The sequence below is a fragment of the Plecotus auritus genome (assembly GCF_963455305.1).
Source record: "Plecotus auritus genome assembly, chromosome: 7".
Taxonomy (NCBI): Eukaryota; Metazoa; Chordata; class Mammalia; order Chiroptera; family Vespertilionidae; genus Plecotus; species Plecotus auritus.
In genome coordinates this window covers 166073690-166094856 of record NC_137774.1, presented here as the reverse complement: position 1 = coordinate 166094856, position 21167 = coordinate 166073690, and the positions used below count along the sequence as shown (strand labels likewise).

General features: G+C 42.4%; 1 protein-coding gene across 2 annotated transcripts in view; it reads right to left on the bottom strand.

The window, feature by feature from the left end:
• Positions 1–14648: 14648 nt before the first annotated feature.
• SEMA5A (semaphorin 5A) overlaps positions 14649–21167 on the bottom strand; it is a 400847-nt gene continuing 394328 nt past the window's right edge. For both annotated transcript variants that reach the window (XM_080679990.1, XM_080679991.1), the window contains 2 exons: positions 17683–17894; positions 14649–16213 (listed from right to left, as the gene is read on the bottom strand). In XM_080679990.1, the coding sequence (XP_080536116.1) occupies positions 16094–16213; positions 17683–17894 (332 nt within the window). In that variant the 3' untranslated portion in view covers positions 14649–16093. The remainder of the gene's footprint in view (positions 16214–17682; positions 17895–21167) is intronic.

The following is a 21167-nucleotide window of genomic DNA, read 5'->3' as shown; positions in this document are numbered from 1 at the left end:
GGGGATAAGGATACATATGTAATACCTTAATTAATAAAGAAAAAAATTAAAAAAGAATCAATGATTAAAACCATGTTCAATGATTAGTTTTGTTTTCCTTTCAGATTCGGGAGGAAGAAAAGGTTAATGTGTTAGAATAACAGGTAATCAAATTGTTCTTTTCTGTTCTTTCCATGGGAAGTCATATGGCTGGCCAGGAGTTATACAGATCATTTTGAGTTAGAAGAGAACTTGGTACAGGTAAAGACAGCGATATTCAGGGTGGAAAGGGGAACATGTGGGGTATCGTCTGGAGTGTGTGTTGGGGTTTCACCTGCACATAACACCTGAGGAGCTTCAGTGAGCCCCACATGAACATTGATTTGTGAGTCTGCCAACAATCATTCCTATAAAAATAGTTATATGGTCTCTAGCAATTATTTTTGGAAAAGCATATAGGATCCATGAGATTGCTAAAAGCATAGAAAAAAATACATCCTATCTAATAAAAGAGTAATATGCAAATTGACCATACCTCCACTACAACCACAAGCCACGCCCACCAGCCATGCCCACCAGCCAATCAGGAGGGAATATGCAAATAAACCCAATCAAGATGGCTGCAGCCACAGAGAGCAAGAGGGAGGCTTGGGTTTCCCTGGCAATGGAGGAAGCCAAGCTTTCCGCCTGCCCTTGCCGACCTAGGCCTCCACTCAATGCTACAAAGTTTCAATTATAGAAGATAAATAAAGCCCAACAGAAATGGCGGCAGCCACGGAGCTGGAGAGAGCAGGAGGCTAGGGTTGCCCGCGGCGATGGAGGAAGCCAAGCTTCTGCAGCCCTAGCCTGCTTTGGTCTCCACTTAAGGCTACAAAGTTTCAATTATAGAAGATACATAAATCCCAACAGAAATGGCTGCCGCCACAGAGCAAGCAGAAGGCTTGGCTCCACTCCAGGCTACATAGTTTCAATTGTAGAAGATAAATAAATCCCAGATCCCAGGGCCTCTGCTTGGGTCACCAGGGGGCGTGGCTGGACTGCAAACCACCACAGGCCCCTTGCCCAGGCCATCCCACACCCCAAGGGAACCCCCACCCTGATCCAGGACACCCTTCAGGGCAAACCAGCTGGCCCCCACCCATGCACCAGGCCTCTATCCTATCTAATAAAAGAGTAATATGCAGATTGACCATCACTCCAACACACAAGATGGCTGCCCCCATGTGGTCAAAGATCCTGCCCCCATGTGGACACAAGATGGCCACCACAAGATGGCCAGCAGGGGAGGGCAGTTGGGAGGAACCAGGCCTGCAAGGGAGGGCAGTTGGGGGCAATCAAGCCTGCTGGGGAGGGCAGTTAAGGGTGACCTGGCCAGCAGAGGAGGGAAGTTGGGGGTGACTGGGTCTGTAGGGAAGGGCAGTTGGGGGGACCCAGGCCTGCAGGGGAGAGCAGTTGGGGGGGACCAGGCCTGCAAGGGAGGGCAGTTAGGGGCAAACAGGCTGGCAGGGGAGCAGTTAGGCATCAATCAGGCTGGCAGGGGAGTCGTTAGGGAGTGATCAGGCTGGCAGGCAGAAGCGGTTAGGGGCAATCAGGAAGGCAAGCAGGTGAGCAGTTGGGAGCCAGCAGTCCTGGATTGTGAGAGAGATGTCCAACTGCCCGTTTAGGCCCGATCCCACTGGGGATCCCAGATTGGAGAGGGTGCTAGCTGGGCTGAGGGACACCCCCACCCCCTGTGCATGAATTTCATGCACCGGGCCTCTAGTTTTTTTCATAAAAGAAAAAAAAAATGGCTAAAGGGAAAACCTTCAAGAAATCTAGGCATAGAGTCAAAGTCAATAAATAAAAACAGTGGGATGTATTGCCAAAGAATCCATTTGTACGCACTTTCACAATCATAAGGGACTTGGCCCAGAAATCCATGGAGCTTGTCAGGAATGCATCTAAAATGCCCAGACCAATTTGCTCCAGCATATGGTGATGAGCCCGAAAGGTCAGGGGAGACAGCAGATAGGGCACTGCAGCATTCCAGAAGTCAATGGTGACTCTCTTTGAGTCTAATGCCATTCAGGTGGCTGACTGTGACCAGGTTATTGGCTCAGAGAGGAAATCCACTGTCAGAGGAGTTTTCCTGAACTCCTAATATTCAGAAAAAAATAGACTCTAGCTCTCTTTCCAACAACTGTGAAAGCTGAAGACAGATCTCTCCAGATTTCAGCGGGGTCTGCATTTCCCTGTCTCTGTTGTCAATGCATTTCCTCTATAACTTTGAGTGTCTTCTGTCTGTTTTTAAGATGATCCTTTTCTTTTTTTTAAAAAAATTATTTATATATATTAATTGTTTTCAGAGAGGAAGGGAAAGGGAGAGATAGAAACACAATGATGAGAGAGAACCATTCATAGGCTGCCTCCTGCACCACCCCTCCCTACTGGGGATTGAGCCTGAACCCAGGCATGTGCCCTTGACTGGAATCAAACCTGGGGCCCTTCAGTCCATAGGCTGATGGTCTATCCATGAGCCATACCAGCTAGGGCTTAAGATAATCCTTTTGGTGCCCAGTTATCATTCCAGATTATAGAAACAACCCCTTGTGTTTAATTCCTGCTATATTAGGGCAGAAAACTCTTTACTGAAGGGCTGGGAAGGCTCACCTTGCTCACTGAATGAGACAGAACCTACAATTACCTGTGTCTACCCTGTCTCTATTTATCTAAAAGATATTTAGATAAAAGTGGACATTGAAAAAAAAGTGCTACCTATCTAACCTGTGCTCTAAGGAGCCTGCTTCTAGGCATTACGCCCCTTCAATTATGCTGCATCTATCAATCATTCATTCATGTGACAACTGACCCACTGACGGAAATTTGAAATGATACCTTACATCCCATGCAATAGTCTCTATGCCAGAGTCAGTCAAATATCTTTTACTTGCCAGCGCCCCACCCCTCGTCCTGTTTTGTTCACTGCTGAGAACAAACAAACAAACAAAACACAATGGAACAGAATGAATTATTAATTTTTATGTATTTCTTTTGGTAAAATTCATTATGAGGTAGTGGAAATTCATTTTCCAAAATTTAAAAATAAGCATTCTAAATATTGATATAATGTAAGATTCTTGCTGCTTTTGATGATCATTTGTCTTCTCTTTGTTGAAATTTGAATTATGACATTGGCCTCCACTATTTATGCTGTCACTATTAAAGTTGAATTCAAATGAATTGTAAATATAATACAGGCTACTAAAATCATGTAGTTATCTATTTGTTCCAAAGTGAATGAGTGAGTATGTGAGTGTGGTTGCACATGTGTGGATTTGGCTATTTTATTGCATCTATGTCATCAAAAAATAAAAATAACAAATTTTAATAAACATGTGGATTACCACTTTTGATACACTAGGCTTTGATTACTTCTCATTAATATGCTGCAAAGAAGCTCATATCTAAATTTGCATGAGTGTGCTATCCAATTGTTGAAATCTAAAATGGGTTGGCCATTAAGGCATTAATTATATCACTCTCCAATGTATTTAACAAAAGAGTTTTGATAATAAGCTACTACTAAATCTTCTAGTCTTTGATCTGCGCATGTGTTCCTATAACAACAGGAGAAAAAGCTTCCTTATAGGTTTAATCAATCCTTGAAGATATTTTCAGATTCCCTTCAAAAAGCCATTCTTTCCCTGCCCCTACATTCCTAACATGAATCCTTATCCTATATAATAAAAGGCTAATACGCAAATTGACCAAACGGTGGAACAACTGGTCACTATGACGCGCATTGACCACCAGGGAGCAGATGCTCAATGCAGGAACTGCCCCCTGGTGGTCAGTGTGCTCCCACAGGGGGAGCACTGCTCAGCCAGAAGCTGGGCTCAAGGCTGGTGAGCTAAGCTGTGGTGACAGGAGCCTCTCCTGCCTCTCCAGCAGCACTAAGGATGTCCAACTGATGGCTTAGGCCCGCTCCCCATGGAGAGTGAGTCTAAGCCATCAGTTGGACATCCCCCAAGGCCTCCCAGACTGCGAGAGGGTGCAGGCCGGGCTGAGGGACACCCCCACCCCAGTGCACAAATTTTGTGCACTGGGCCTCTAGTTTTTTATAAGATTACACTTCTAGTCAAAAGAGCAGAATATGACCAAAGAACTCTGCCCTCCATCCAAAAATATGTGAAAAATGGACACAAATACACACACACTAAAAAATAATACAAAGTATCTGTGGATATATTCATAGAGTACAGCCAAATATTTAGGCCTAAAGAACACTAGAATTATTTTTGCCTTACAGAAACAGCCACTAAACACAGCCCATTTGCTGCAAGAGACCGTAAGTGGACTCCCTATGTGGAGTGAGGCCTACATATAAGTTCTTAAGTGTAGAAGCTGAAAATGCTCAGCCCAACTACCATGCTGTAAGCCCCCCACAAGGAGACTACAGGAAAGGTTCCCTTCTGTAGAATCCAGGCCACAGCGGCAAGCCAGCCTCAGCCAGCCAAGATGTGAGTGAGGGCATCTTCAGATGGCTCCAGCCTTTGGTTCTTCCTTCCCTCTGGGGGCCGGATATTGTAGAGCACAGACCAGCTGTCCCTGCTGTTCCCCGTTTGAATTCCAAGCCCACAGAATATATGATCATAATACCTGTTTGCTTTCTGCTGCTGAGTTTTAGGGCATTCCTTACACATCTTTTGTAACCATTTGCAATTTATCTCGTTATAATTGACCTAATGTTGATTATTTTGGCCTTCAGAGCTCAGAACAAGAAAATGACATCACTTCTCCCTCAATATTTTTCTTTTCCTTGGGGAATAATGCAAATAAGTACAACCCATCCCTGCTCTGCTGAACTTTTCCTTTGCTGTCCCTTATCAATATGTATTTGCTAATTAACTTTATGTAAATAAATTATAGGCATTTTCCATTTTCAGGTTATTTTTCATTAAGATATATTATATTAGGTCCAGCTGAGATAGAGTAATCTCACACCTGTGCCCATATTCTCCCCAAGTCCACGGTTTAATTAGACTCTGCTTTCCATGTTAGCACTCAGCCCTGTGCCCTCACCACACTGACAGGCCACTTCCCTCCACAGATGAAGTCTTGTTATCAAAATAAGTAAACTTCTAGGACCAAGTCTGAGTGATTTCCAGAAACTAGAAGGTATGTGGAATGTGAACTCAATTCTTTTTTTTTTTTTTAAATATATTTTATTGCTTTTTTACAGAGAGGAAGGGAGAGGGATAGAGAGTTAGAAACATCGATGAGAGAGAAACATCGATCAGCTGCCTCCTGCACACCTCCCACTGGGGGTGTGCCCGCAACCAAGGTACATGCCCTTGACCGGAATCGAACCTGGGACCTTTCAGTCCTCAAGCTGACGCTCTATCCACTGAGCCAAACCGGTTAGGGCTGAACTCAATTCTTTGGCAGGCTTTATTTCTCTGAATAAATTAACAGTTGGGGGGTCATTTAACATTTTTGTCATGATTCCCTTTTTCCTGAAGCCAATATTAGGAATGCAGTCATCACAATGGCAACACAAACAGCAATGCCGTGGTTACTTGTCAATTGCTATTCATGTCTGTATCTTTTTGGTATTTTTCTCTAAACCTTTCTCCAAACTTCTATATTTTTCTCCCTAATCCACTGACATCACATATCATGTTGATTTGATGTGCTCACCTGAGCTATCAAGCATGAATTTTCATAGACAATCACATGAGACACAGTCTCCTTCTGAGTAGACTTCAGGGGGTAAGTTTTAGTGCTCTGCTGAAATTATGGTTCTTATGGGTTCTGTGAGGCCCATTTAATTTCACTGTATCATCATTTACCAGAAGCTGTGATATAAAATAAGATCTGATTGAACACCTGGGGGGTCTAATCGGGGTGATGAAGATGGAGGGAAAGTCAAGATGCCCTTGGTGTTAAGGAGCCTGGACTTTCAGTTCTCCAATCTGTGCCATAAGAAATTTTCTATAATGCCTAATAGTGACTTTCCCTTCATGACTAATTATGTTGTTGCCTTCCTTGTGGGGAGAAACACACAATCTTCCCATAAGTTATGTAGTCCTGACCTCCTGACAAGTCAGCTTAACCTCACTCCTAATTTCTATATTTTCATTTCTGTTTTATGATTCCATTTTTCTTTTTCTTTAATTAAACAAAAATCTGGAAACTTTGAAAATCATAGCTTCATGCCCATGCCATCTTATTTACAAAGAGGCAGGATACTGGCCAGTACTAAGTACATCATTGGCTACTCTGTCCTATGTGTCTGCGATGTGCTGATTTGGAGCAGTTGTAACAAACCATCAACCTGCATGTTGTCGTGAGTTCAAATTATGTGGAGTTAGGAATATCGAATGGCCCCAAAAGAATATTCTGCTATTAATTTATTTATTCACTTTAAAAAATTTTTCTAATCTAGGGTTCATGGAAGACCTGCTGTATCTTATGTTAGACATATTAGATGTAAAGAAAAAAATTAAAAAGATAAAATTCATTCATAAAGAACAGAGTCCAAAAAAAGTAGATGTTAACTGGAGAGAAAATCTACAGGCTAACACTGGGTCAAATCCTCTCTTCAGTTAGCTCTTTCGTTTTTCTAAATTCTGTAAGAGGGCTGATCCTTGCATCTAACATGATGGCATCTATGATGGAAATGGGATAATCACCAAAGAAGCTTGGGGGAAAGATTATGGTTAAAGATGAAAGAAGCCAAATTGGTGACAACTTGGATGGACCTTGAGAGTTGAAAAAACTAAACAGAAACAGATTCATAGATACAGAGAACAAACCTGTGGTTGCCAGAGGGGAGGGTTTGGGAGAAGGCTAGGTGAAAAAGGGGAAGAGATTGAGATATGAAAATTGATCGTTACAAAATAGCCACTGGGATGTAAAGTAGGGCATAGGGAATATAGTCAATAATATTGCAATAACTATGTATAGTATGGGGCCAGGTGAGTACTAGACTTATGGGGTATTACCTTGTAAGTTATATAAATGTCTAACCACTATACTGTACACCTGAAGCTAATATAAAATAATACTGAATGTCCACTGTACTTGACAAGTTAAAAAAAAGGATGTCCTTTCAAAATCCAGCTTAGAATTTAAAATCTTAAAAATTTTTAAATCTCAAATTATCAAAATATACTCCCTAATTTTTAAGAATTCATGTCTGTTAATTCAAATTATTTTAATTCACAGTCTTATATGAGACTTCCATGACATAATCATTTCCAAGTGAGGGACAACTATATTTAAGTGAAAGGATGACTTTTTAGAACTGCGATGAGCATCCATCCTTGTTTGAAACTGAAATGCACAAGGGAAACTTTCTTCCCTGCTGAGTCACAGGAAAGCACATGGTGTGAAGGTAGCCCCGTCTAATAAGCTCCTCACATCACTTTGTGGAAATAAAGAGAGGTGAAGAAATGGTCTTCCTTCTTTCCTTCTACAGGACCCAGTGGGAAGCTGGCTGCCCGTCCCCCCCCCCCCCCCCACCTCTGAATTAATCCATCAATTTTTACCATTCTCTTAGAATGGATCAATGTCTCCCTGGTGTTCTTACATAAACACATAATGAATTATGAGCTCCTGTCATCATCTCGAATCCCAAACTGCCCCCACGACAAAGCTCCGCCCAAGGTTGATTCTCCACAGTGGCTTCTGGAATGTGAAAGGGTTAGTCCTGGGATCCTCAGTGATGCTTGTAATGCCCATCCCCACCCTCAACAGGGCAATAACAGCACTGTGAACAGTTTCTCTGTATTTAAGCAATAACATTCTTCCAGAAGATGAACAAAAAAGCTGATATTTTTCCTTGTCATAATGCAGAATCATGCAGCACAGATCGGCTCTCTGCTTTGTTGATAAAATAGACTTGGTGCAGCCTGTCGACTTTTATTGATGACATCTCTTTATTTCAGCACTCCCTGTTCTCTCCGACCCTCCAAACCCACGTCAAGTGCAGCAGAGCTCCATGAACTTGGGTACGACCCAGGGAGAGATGTATATCCATACATCTCCTTAATCCAGCTGCAAGATCAGTCTTGTCCATAGGCAACTATGGTAAGAACAAGACAGTGCCCAGCACGGGTCATGACAAATGGGTGACTGTGGCTTCATGCAGCTCAGGGAACTTCATATTCTTTGCCCAGTTTAACTGGGAGCAGGAAATCTTAGGGACTTGAGTGACACTTGGAGAAAGGAGACAGCCACATGGACCCTCACACCATAGGCTGCTGAGTGTGCATTTGTCCTAACATTCAGAAGACCTTACCCATCTCTACTAGGATTTTTATACCCTTCTGTTTTAACAAAATATTTAGTTTAGGAACACTATGCATTTGTGGTAGAACTTTCTGGATGGCAGAGCCTTCAGTATTGCAAATTTTCAGTAAATATATTTTATTTCCTTACAGACAATCTGCATCCCTGTGTGCAGAGAGGGCAGCATGGAAAAGAGGCCTTAGTATCAACTGGTCACAATACTTTACAGGTGTAGAAGATCAATGAAGACCAGCTTTTCCAAGAGAAACAGTTTTCCTGTTCAAGATATCTAATCATTAAAGGGAGAATCCAATGCAATGCAGCAAACAAAAATTGGCAATATTTTCTCTAATGAATCCATTTGTGAGTTACATGTGTTAGCCTGCTTTTTTTGCTTCAGGTTGTTAAAATTCTGTAAACAACAATGCCCAGTTCTGGTCCTGCACGTAAGATTAAAGCACACCTGCACTTTCCCCCTAAATCCCATCCTCTCCATTGTTCCCAAGCATCTTGTTCTTGTCTTTTCATTAGCCACATTAAATCCGGCAAGGTGGGTGAGCTGTCACCCCTCAGGGTACTAGAAACACAATCAAAGGACATTTCCATCTGGGTTGCATAACATCTCATTGTCTCACAAAAGATGATCTTCCAAACTTTCTTATACAGTTCAACAATAGGGTTCATTGTGACCTCGGTCCCATTTCAATTTCATTGCACTGTTGAAACTTGTTTTCTGAACAGTTTCCAGAAAATAACCTGGCTAAATTGTAAAGTTAACAGTGATGGGTTTTGAGACAAACAAGACAGTTGGCTGTTTTCTAGCACTGAGAGATCACCCCTATGTCCTGACCTCCAGACTTAGCAATTTGACATTTGCTGATGGGCAACAATCCATCCTTAATAAATCTCCAGTCCTTGCCCACGGGGCCTTTCATTCTCTCAACATACCATTGCTTTATATTTTTATATAGTTTTATTTTAAATTTTGGCCTCAATATTAAATGCTTTTTAACCTTTTGCTCAATTGAAAATTATATATACATATATATGAAATTATATACGTTTATATATAGAGTTCTGGTGCATGAAAATTCATGCACTGGAGGGGGCATCCCTCAGCCTGGCCTGCCCCCTCTCACAGTCCAGGAGCCATTAGGGGTGGGAGGCAACCCGGCGATCAGGGGAAAGCAATGTCCCATCACACCTCTGTTGCTGCCACTGCTGGCAGCGCAAGCCTCGGTCGTTCCTGGGTGGCTGGGCAGCCGCCATCTGAGGCTTGCCTGTGCCTCAGGCCAGCCCTGGGTAGCTGGGGGGCTGAGAGGACTGGGGGACTCCAGAGGCAGGTGTGCAGAGCCACCCTGGCAGGGCTGGGGACTGGGCGCCGCCATCTTGTGGCTGTGGATGCCACCATCTTTGAGGGCGTGACAGTCAATTAGCATATTCCCTCCTTATTGGCTGTGGGTGCCACCATCTTTGAGGACTGGACAGTCAATTAGCATATTCCCTCCTTATTGACTGTGGGCACTACCATCTTTGCAACGTGAGGGTCAGTTGGCATATTCCCTCTTTATTAGATAGGATACATATGTATATATTAGATGTAAATGTAGATATTGGAGAGAGAGCATGAATACTGAACTATTAACTCTCAATAGCTTTCCTGAGCCAGGCATCTTTTTAGCTGGGTCCATGCTGACTGATAGAGGTTTATTCTAGAAAAAAACTTGTTTTATGCAAAGAATGAAATATGGTGTGCAGGAGAGATGAGCATAAAACTTTACAGTTCAATCATCAACAGCATTTGATACCAACTACTTATAAATTAAAAATCTGATTGGCGCCTGGCTGGTGTGGCTCAGTGGTTTAGCATTGACCTATGAACCAGGAGGTCAGGGTTCAATTCCTGGTCAGGGCACATGCCCAGGTTTCAGGCTAGATCCCCAGTGTAGGGCATGCAAGAGGCAGCCAATCCATGATTCTCTCATCTTTGATGTTTCTATCTCTCTCTCCCTCTCCCTTCCTCTCTGGTACAAATAAAAAAATTTTTTTTTAAATAAAAAAATAAAAACCTGATTGGCTTTCCTTGCCACACAATTTTTATTGTCCATAGAAATATTTCTGAAAGTTCTTTACTTCACAGAATCATGAAGCTGGTTGGCCCTGTATTTGCCACCACTTGAGAGGGTTCAGGGTCTGAAGAACCAACAAGAGCATATTCTGGGGTTTACCCAGGTGGTCATCCAGTCTCACTCTGCGGCAGCGCTCTCCTTCGAGCAGTGCTTGCTCCTTAGCACATCTGGGGACGCAGGGGACTTGGACGCTATGCAAAGAAAAACACCACTAACTTGTTTCCTAAATGGTAGGATTTATTTCACTGCTCACATACAATTGAATGAGACAAACTATTTACATAACACCTAAGTACAAAAAATATAATACAATTTATACTGTACATAATCGAGATTCTCTTATTTTGTCCCAGACAGAGGTGAGGAGGGGGTTACTATGAAACAAAGATTGCTGCACTGTTAGCAGTACTTTGAATCATTCTTCATGAACTTGTTTTTTAAAAAAGATGAATAAGTTTGGGTTATAGGAATTGGCAATTTACCAAGAGCAGTGAATGAACACGGCATTTTCACTTCTGTAGCAACAGCTCATTTCAACTTACATTGTTTTCTTCAGAGTTGAGGCTGGGAGAATGTGAGTTGGTTTCTGCTGACCAGTTGGGTAAACCCCTGCCCACCCCTTCCTTCTCTAAATTCCCATAATTGATCCAATGAAAAAGGCAATGAGCTCCCTGCCTGGGCTGCCACAATTGGTGTCTTCAACTGATTTTTGAAAGCAAGGCATCTGTCAAGTGTCATTAAATGACTCTCTTAGGTATCAACCTGGACAGCTCTTAAGGGAGTATTTAAGACCAGTGAATTGATGAACAGGAAAAAACAAAAGTGAAGACCATTGGCAATTTGTATTTCGCATTGAATGTAAGATCTGAAAGAAAAGCGTGGCATGTTCACTGGCCCTGTGAGGAAATACTCAGCAATCCACAAACATTTCAACAAGGCGACCAAATTCCATCTCCTCACTCAAATGAAGGGAAGGCGATGATATCTCATTCTAAAAAAGCTCCACCATGATTCATATATAGATGGCCTTTTAAAAAATGAAACAATCTCAAATGAGTTTATTTTGTATCACAAAACAGCAAAAGCAAATTAACAGAGAATGAGGCTTTTAACATCTCATAACATTTTCCAAAGTCACGTCAAATGGTGTAACAAATGTTTTGTTACACACCTTTGAAGAATCCTACACTGGACCAAGTCTGTACATTTTCTCTGCTGATGCTCTATGGTGGTGTTTGGGGGTGAATGTAGGTGATTGGATTAAAGGTTCAGACTCTGCTTTCTTTCAAAGTGCAGAAGTTCAAGTTTGATTTTGGCCAATAGTCATGGTATAGAGGAAAAGCAATCAACTGTAGCAGATAAAACACCATTAATTTCTTAACCTAAATGAAGAGGGACAACTTTGTGAACTTGTGAAGCAGTTTTGACAATGACTTGGAAGGAAGGAAGGAAGGAAGGAAGGAAGGAAGGAAGGAAGGAAGGAAGGAAGGAAGGAAGGAAAGAAGGAAAGAAGGAAGGAAGGAAGGAAGGAAGGAAGGAAGGAAGACAGCAAGCAATATTCTAGGTGCTTCTCATTCCACTCACCTTATCTGTGGCAACTGTCACCAGCCAGTGTCTGTTTTCCTATCTCTATGGACTTGCCTGAAGAACAGTAACAAATATCTGTATCTTCTCTAGGCATCAGACTAACATTCCTACTACAGGGCAAATGCTAAGGTGTTTTCTGGAGGATGTAAGATGTAAGCGATGTCTGTTTCTGGAAGGCTGAGGCCGGGTCCATCTAAATTCTCAACACACCGTGGCACCTACTCTGGTGCCACACCCCAGTGGGGGGTGAAAATCACAGCTGAAGACGATGTGCTTCTTAGTCATTTTCTGTTCCTGAGTTCAAAGAGGCACAGAAGAATGAGTTTCTTCAGAGAACAGCCAATCAAGCATCTGCTTTGAACTGGAACCAATAACATCAGATGGAATAAGAAGTCATTTTAAACAAGGCACTGGCAACTTTCTATAGGAAATGAAACTATCTGAACTTGCCGAGGATGGCTAGCAATGCTCTCTTCTTAGCGGCATGGCTGAATGGCTTGGACTTTCCAGAATCCAGGCGTTGCTCCGAGCTTGTATTTATCTAACGTGTGAACCATTTGAACTACTGGTCATCTAATATTTGGATGCGCTGGAATTTCATTGCCAACAAGTTGAGAAAGAACATGATCATGTTTGAAATACTGGCCTCATATTTCTAACTAAATGTGGTGGAATGAATTTTACTCCCCCGCCCCCAAAAATTGTTGGTTTAAAGAATGTCATCGAGTGGTTTTCTATCTCTACCTTTCCTCTTCCTGGTTCTCGACTGGCTACTATTATCATGCCACAAGTTAACATGTTTCCTTAAGTGAGAATTGGTTCTGACTCTGGTCATGGGCAAGAAGCTTGATTGCTTTCTCCGGCAGAACTAATACGACCTCCTGGAAACACTGTGGGAGACAGCTTTCACTAGGAAGAGCACACTGTGTCAGGCTCTGGATTTGGTTTTAATGATGCAATCCCTTGGCAGAGTGAAACTTTATTTCCAAATGAGAACAGGTCTCCATTTCTGATGCTTCTGTAACATGTACCAACATAAGACCATTGAATAAAACTTGGAGCCACCTGCGCCAAAAAATATGTATGATGCACCAGTTACATCCTTAAAAAAGGGGGTATGGAAATTTCAGCAATTTTGTTTTTCTCTTTCCTGTAAAATGGTGGTGCACTGTAGATGGTGACTAGTCTGGACTAGAGAAAGGAACACTGCTGGGAACCACTTCCAAGAATTTAAATGAGACGAAAGTCGTTTCCTAAGGAAAACCAGCCAAACTTTAACTGTATCCAGAAATAACCCTAAAAATTAACCTGTGATTAATGTCAGTTGACATCAGGTTCCTTTAGTGGGATTAAATTGCTTGGTGGAGCATAAAGTATTAATTTATAACTGTGCTTCTTGTAGTAAAAGGAAAAAGGAGAGGAAAGAGAGGACAAAAAAAGTCACACAGAAATGAAAAATGTGACAAGTGTCCCCAGAGGTTTTGGCAGGAATCCCAAATGTTCCAGCCGAAGAAGGGCTGCTGTGTGAAGGAGGTCCCAGTAGAAGTGGTAGGCGCCCCTGTGAAAGCCCACACATGAGGGCTCCTGCCATGAGGAGGGGTGTGGAGGTGGCACATGAGCAAGAGCTCAACAGTAATAGAAAAACAGTTGGTTAAAATGCTTACATTATAGCTGAAATGATCCTAAACCAACCAAACCCTGTTAAGTAAGAAGAAAAAGAGAAGAAAGATACAGAGAAAGAGAGAGAAGCCAGAAAAGCCAGTATAATTTTCCTTTGAATAGAGTGTCAGGGAACACATATGAGGTGATTTATCTGCAGTGATAAACAAAAAGATTTATGTAATTAACAACAAGAAAATTCTGTTGTGGACGAAGGGTGTTTTCCCCAATCATTGTAGAAGATTGATTAAAGACCCGTTTTGATGTCATTTAGAAAGCATTTCCCTTGAAGTCAAGTGATGCTTTTTTGAAATATTAGTTTCCTCTTTCCTCAGGGAAATAGAATGACCTTTACAGTTTAGGAAATATGGGGGGGGGGGGAGGGGGGTTCAGAATAGCAGATAATGTGATACACAATGAGAACATTTTTCTTACAGGAGAGTGATGATATGAGTTGAAGAATCCAGAGAACAATTGGGAACCATCTGGCTACATCGCACTTCTGGAATGTGGACTTTAAGTAGAGACAGAGCAACCCTGCACGGCACAGAAGGAATACACATACACGGGATGCAACCTGAACTCCCCACGGCAAAGACCTGGAACACCATTCATTTGCAAATCTACCAGGCCTCCCAGAGCCCACGTGGCATTTACATTTTATTTTAGAGTCATTTTTGCAAATTTGGAGATGAGAATATTTTGAATTCAATATTACTGAACATAAGGTTTTCCCAACACTGTATGAAGCTGTTTCTCCAAATCAGGTAGGGTAAAAATACACATATGCTAATAAGTCTATGTTCCTCAGTGCCCATACTATATAGTTTCACAGATCTGAAGGTTCATTGATCAATAAGAACATATTTCAATGTCCACCCACACCTTTTTCGCAATGCCCCGAGGCATTCGATGATGACTTTCAATCTTGTTCCTACTTTCAGTAATTATTCAACCAACTGTCATGTGATATACATCAGTTGTTGATGAATAATTTATCCTCTTTTATTTTTTTTTCTTACTGAGGACCACTCTGAATTGTACAGCACTCTAAAATGCTCAGAACCACAAGGATCATTACAAACCTCATATCCAGATACCCTGATTTCTCAAGGTATATCTTGAAATGTTGTCGCCTCCATGCAGGGAGAAGTGGGAGTTAGTGGATGGGAAGGCAACACTAGATTAAAACCAAAAGGCACCAGAGCTAAACATCTCCCCCTCACCTGACCCGAAGGCAGCAATGACAGCTAGGAATTTGGGGAGCAGTTCACTATGTACAGTGATGGGTGGCAGAAAGCGAGCTTAACATATAATTAATGCTCTTGGTAGGGGCATGTCACCACAATTAGTTCTATCAATACTGGGAAATAAAAGTTGACTTTCAATAAACGTCAGTTCTCTCAATACTGTCCAAAACATGGAAAATTTTAAAAAGTTGTTTTCAATCATATTTCAGTACTTTCAATACTTTCTTCAGTGTCGTCATTAATGTTCAAGATTTTTTTCTTTGCAGGGAGAGAGGAGGTGTAGAGTCTATTCAAATGCTAAACAAATGGTTATTTTACAGACTGGCTCTTCAGGACGTTACAATGGACCAGAGAGGTGGGCACCCAGGCCAACTGTGCAGCCAGGAGCTCCCTGGAATGCCATGAAATCCAAAAGTCAGAATAAGGCTAGTTTCACAGCAACCTGCAGAACAATTTCCCCGTTGTCGTGTCTGTGCCTCCGCTCTTTTTGTTCACCTCCCCGAGTGGTAACACAGGAAATTCATGAAGACCACGGGTGCAATGTCTCAGACCTTATATAACCGCCTCTGCAGATGCAAGCCAGGTTGCATCCTGAGCTTTTTCAGGCAAGAATCATTCCACGTCTAAACACACAAGTTGCTTCTAAGAATTCCACAGTATTCTCCAGATTGGGAAGATGGGAGATCCATGGTGAATCACTGTATGGCCACATTCATATTCTTCATTTTAGCAATACTATGGACTTAAGCACTCTTTGTGTTTGTGTATATGTGTATGTGTGTGTGTCTAGGGGTATTCTCATATAAAGTGAACTATTTTCTTGAATTAAAACATCATGAAGATGTATGCTCAAAAGCAAGAAGAGGTTCCTATTTCTAAAGACTCCTTCCAATGTAGGTGGTACATTTATTAAAAAGCTCAAGGAAACAACTGACTTATTAGAAAAATGGACTGAACACAATAAAATTAAAAAAAAAAAACTCCACACCATGGCTCATTCAACAAGTATTGTAGACCAGATTTTTACATTGTGATATTTAGACTTTTGTTGCTTTTAAGGACATCTATTTGGGGCAGCAATGGGACACTCCTGGCTTGAAATGCACTTGAAATGTATCCAAACTTCATCTCTGAAGTCTCCAAAACATGGGCAGACATGGAGCACAGGCCTTGAGGAACCAGGGAATTACAAGAAGCCAAAAAATATAAGAGTTATTAGTACTCATCATAATTGTTGAGATCTGTAAAGTAGGCATTAGAATAAGTCTTCCCAGTGAGATGCGGGTTGAAATATTTGTTTCTCTCCTCTAGGATCAAGTTGTTTTTATTAAATGCCTGCAAAACATAAAAATAAAAGGTATAAGTAGTATTTCAGGAAGAGAATGTAACTGGGAGATGGTTATGTTGAATCACACTCTCTCCTAAGGCCCCGTTATTGGAAAATGTGTTTCCTCACTTACCTGCTTCCTCACACTGTTGGCCTTACAGGGATTTGCCTCACAACTGGAATGAGGTTGGCAAGTTTTGACATCTTCCAGCCTATTTTTTAGTTTTAGGCAGGAAGTTCCCTAGAGTTAGAAAACCTACACTTAAGCCTCAAGGAAGCCTAAAACTCTAGCAGATTCAAATGAACAAACGCTTGGAAAATGCATTTAGTGCTTCTAGCACTGCTCACATAGAACGTTATCACATATAACTGAGGAGATATGTAAGCAGCTTTCTGATTATCTTGAATAGGTATAGGGATAAGACATTTTGATGGAACTTATTGAAGTAAATGCATGGAATTTCAAATGACTTATTTTCCTTTTCTGCACTTGTTAGATGGTGTCTACCTCAGGCGTTCTGGCCACAGATGTTCTTCCTTTTTAATAGTCACTATAGGCACCTGCACTTTCCAAGAGTTGAACTACCTTAGGGGGAGGGTAGATATTGAGAGGTCCAAAATAAAGATGAAGGTTTGTAGGATCAAACTAACTCCCCTTCTAGAAAAAAAGTTCTAGAAGGATTTATTAGTGATCAGGCAGCAGTCACTAATACATACTGTTACTAGTATACCCATTTAAAGATGAAGAAACTGAGGTTCAAAGGAGTAACTAACTTGTAGTCTGACCTATGATGCAAAATGCCTGGGATTACAACTGCATTTATTTTGCCCAGCACTGCTCAAGGCTTTTCATATAAATTACCCTGTTTGATTCACAAAGGCTCAGTGAGTTTGAATAATAGCTGGTAAGTGACTCAGGAACCCAGGTCTGCCAGCTCCAGTGCCAATACCCTTCTGGCTCCTGCTTCCTGGGAATGAGGAGGAGACTGGTCATTTACTCTTTCTGGGGAAAACACTGGGTTAATCACCAATTGGGGAAATGTAACAAAACCCACCAGCCTCACAGCCCCTTTAGATCACATAGAGCTTCCCTATGCTTGACAATGCTTTGAAGATAGTCTTATAATACTCAGGTTGCCACCCTGTGATTCCTAAAAGGGGCAGCCCTGGCCCTCATTACCACTGCCCAGTGTGTATCGGTCTTCGGCCTGGAGCTCTTATCTTTGGCATGACCTCCGTGTGGCTGCAGAAGGCACAGTGGAGACAGAGCCAATGACCTAATATTTTACAGCATTTTACTTGTTGCTGTTTCCAGGTGCTATTTTTAGCTACATTCCCAATATGTTCCCCGGGCAAAGCAAAGCTAAAAAGGCAGTTCATTGTGAGTGAGAGTCTAGTACCTTGACCCCCGCCCTGTCACCTGTGCCACCACCAGTGTGCTTTGCCAATAGCCCCAGGGCCCCTGCCCACCCCGTACCTTGATGGCCTCCACCGAGTCATACTTGTCCAGTTTGTTGATGTGGTTAGTGATGCTGGTGTTGAGCGGGGCGGGCGCAATGGGGTGGATGACGGTGGCATCGTGGGATTGCTGCTGGTACCGCTGGCAGTAGGTGTAGACGAGGAGCGTGAGAAGGCAGCCCAGGATGGAGCTGCTCAGCCCCACAGCGACCATGTGGAACATGTTGAACTCTGGGAAGACAGCATTGAAAGTGATGCTACACTGGGAAGGAACATGCTACGCAACAGCTCAGTGCTTTGGTGAAAAGAGAACGACGAAATGGAAAGCCCTGTATCCATTCAAAATTAAAGACGTCAAATGCCAATTCCTTCGAAATAGCATGGCCACCAAACAATTCTCAAGGCGAGACAGTATATTTTAAAGCAATGCATCGTAATCAAGACTTTTGGAGGTCACCTTCATGCACTAGCAGAAGCTTGTTTAATTTTTTAATGTAAAGCTTATACAAAAATGTGCTTCAGTTTCAAGTGCAGCATGCTCTCTAGTCTACGGGGATTGTAGGAAACATATACTTCAGGCTCCTTGACAGGCTGGGTGTCCCTCCCACGAAGGGAGAATGCATTCACGGCTTCTAGCACTGCTCGCCTGACAGCCAGACTCTCTCTCCCCTTCCCTTTATTTCATTTACTTAAAAATGCGTTCCACTTACATAATGCTGATGTTTTCTTCATTATATTTTCATTATGAATATAAACACATTATATAACATCAGAAAGTGTAACAGGGAATATAAACATACGAAGTCTTTTTCTTTCCTAGGGACTACTACACCCACTTTCTGGTGTGCTGTTTCCGAGGTTCTCTGCACACTTCTGTGTGTGTGTGTGTGTGTGTGTGTGTGTGTGTGTGTGCACGCACAGCCATACATATTTTCCTGGGTAGCAATTTTTTTCACTTACATTGTATTTTGGAGATCTTATAAATAAAGGAGAGATCTTACAAAGAAATAGAGAAGCACAGCCGGCATGGCTCAGTGGTTGAGTGTCGACCTATGAACTAGGAGGTCAGGGTTGGATTCCCGGTCAGGGCACATGCCCGGGTTGCAGGCTTGATCCCCTGTGTGGGGTGTCCAGGAGGCAGCGGATCAATGATGCTCTCTCATCATTGATATTTCTCTCTCTTTCCCTCTCTCTTTCTCTCTGAAATCAATAACAATATATATTTTTAAAAAAGAAAAATAAATACATAAATTGGTCTCTTTATATTAAAAAAAAGAAATAAAGGATTTGTGTCAAAGGAATAAAATATGATCTTTTAATGGTCATGGAATGACCCTCTTTTTACATTTTTTTTCCTGTTTGATAGACTCTGAGTTATTTTCCTTGAGTTATGAGTACAAAGCGTTGGCAAAGTGAGTGGGATTGGATTTATGACTATGATATAGCACTGGCTTGAGTGACCTCAAGGTAACATAAGCAAGACCTGCATAAAGTCTGAGACACAACAACAAAATAGATATTCATGGTGTGTTTGTAAAACACTTTACAATGAAAGTTTCAAGCCTTCCAGAGACTGCAGACAACATGTGGGCAGAGCTGGTGAAGCTGGGCTTAGGGAAAATTAGGTAAAGCAGAACCGACCTGCCTTTTTCTGCTGTGTTGGCCCCATGTGGCTAGCCAGTCGCTTGTGGATTACTGGCCTTACATGTTTCCCCTGCTTTCCCCCAGAGTGTCCCTTCCACTGGCCACCAAAGGGTGCACTGTCACCCATGCTCAACACCTCCCCTTCCCTACCTGTCCACAGGGCCCCAAATGGAACTAGTGGCGATGCCTGCTGGGCACCACTGTCAATTCCAGATGGGTCTGCAGAGCTGCAACGCGAAGCCCTCAGGGCACTCAGGGAGAGGAGACCCACAGGTCTGCCCCCCACACCCAGGTGCTGGAGTACTTGCACCTTAACCACCCAGGATCCGCAACAAGGATGTTTCAAGCAGACTTCACCTCACCTATGATATGCAGCAGACGCTGAATATCTCTCGTCTGTCCCCAACCCCTGACTTCTCTCTCCAAGCTCTTCCCAGGATCCTGAGAGATGGATCCTTTTCCCCGGGGGAGGCGGTGGGGGTGGGGGGCGGGGGAGAACACTGTGCTGAGGCTGCCTCCTCGGTTCTCCGTGAGCACAGCTAACAGGCTCCTACCTGCACTGAGACTCCAAAGACATGACCTCAGTTTTCTATCCACCTCAGGTTTTCACTTCTTGGTTATTTGGCCAATGGTTTGACAAAGTAAAAGGACTTGATTAATCTTTGGCTTTTCCTGATTTTGTCTGGGACAGTTGGATGAAGCATCGAGGATACTCCCCCAGCGCCCACTATAGGTGTTGCTGTAACACGGGAGCTGTGGGTTTCACAGTGTTGTCATGGCTTTATACTTTAGGGTTCAGACTCCCTGGGGTCGATGCCAGATTCGGATGTAAGTACTTCCTGCCGCACGGATAACATATTTTATTATAACACATGGAAGATGTAGGGCTCCATCCGTATGCAGATACTTCATCGTTAATCAAATGAATCATTCCCACAGGTGCCCGGAGAAGGCTGGGGCCACTGACATCTTTATGACGATTATACAGTCTGTGTGTCACAGGCAACTAAAAATAGCTCTCTAAGATGAAACATTTCAAAAGACTCACATTTTTCTGCATAAAGGAAAAATAGTGCCTATTAAATCTCTTGAATTTGCTTAGTTTGACTCTGCTTTGAATATGCTTTTTTTGGCTGGGATTTTTTGGTCAGCAAAGCTGGAATAGAAACCAATTACCCAGTTGATTCAACTGCCTGATTTCCTGTGCAAAATGTGATTGATTTTTGCAACACACTAAAAAAAGACATCAATGTTATCTCCTTAAACATCCTTGCGATGTTATTGTTTTTACATATCAGCCCAATAATCAAATCCATTTGACCTCTTACCCAACTATTCTGGTATGTCAATGTCAGCAGTCTAAAAACTTAGTTTTGGGAAGATTTCAACCAAAGAACTTGTATTCATATATGCATAACCCATGGACACAGACAATAGGGTGGTGAAGGCCCAGGTTGGGGGGTGGGGGAGGGCGGGCTAGAAGGGGTCAATGAGGGGAGAAAAGGGGACATATGTAATGCATTCAACAATAAAATTAAAAAAAAAAAACGACTTAGTTTTGAATAGTGCAGAGTAATTAAAGTTTCTATGATTTAATCAATAGCACCTCAAGGCTTCATTCTAGGAAGCCATTTGGCACACCTAGCTCAGACACATAGAAGCAGCATTTTAGGACACAAATGGGCATTGCATGATGTTTTAGGACTAAAAGCCTTGGAAGGACTCCCCTCCGTTTACACCGAGAGGGCCGGCGAAGGAAAGTGGTTTTCAGACTTGTGGTTAATGGGCACAGACTGCCAACTATGCAGAGACATCAGCTGGTGGCCTCCCTCAAGACAGGACCAGTCCCTACAAACACCA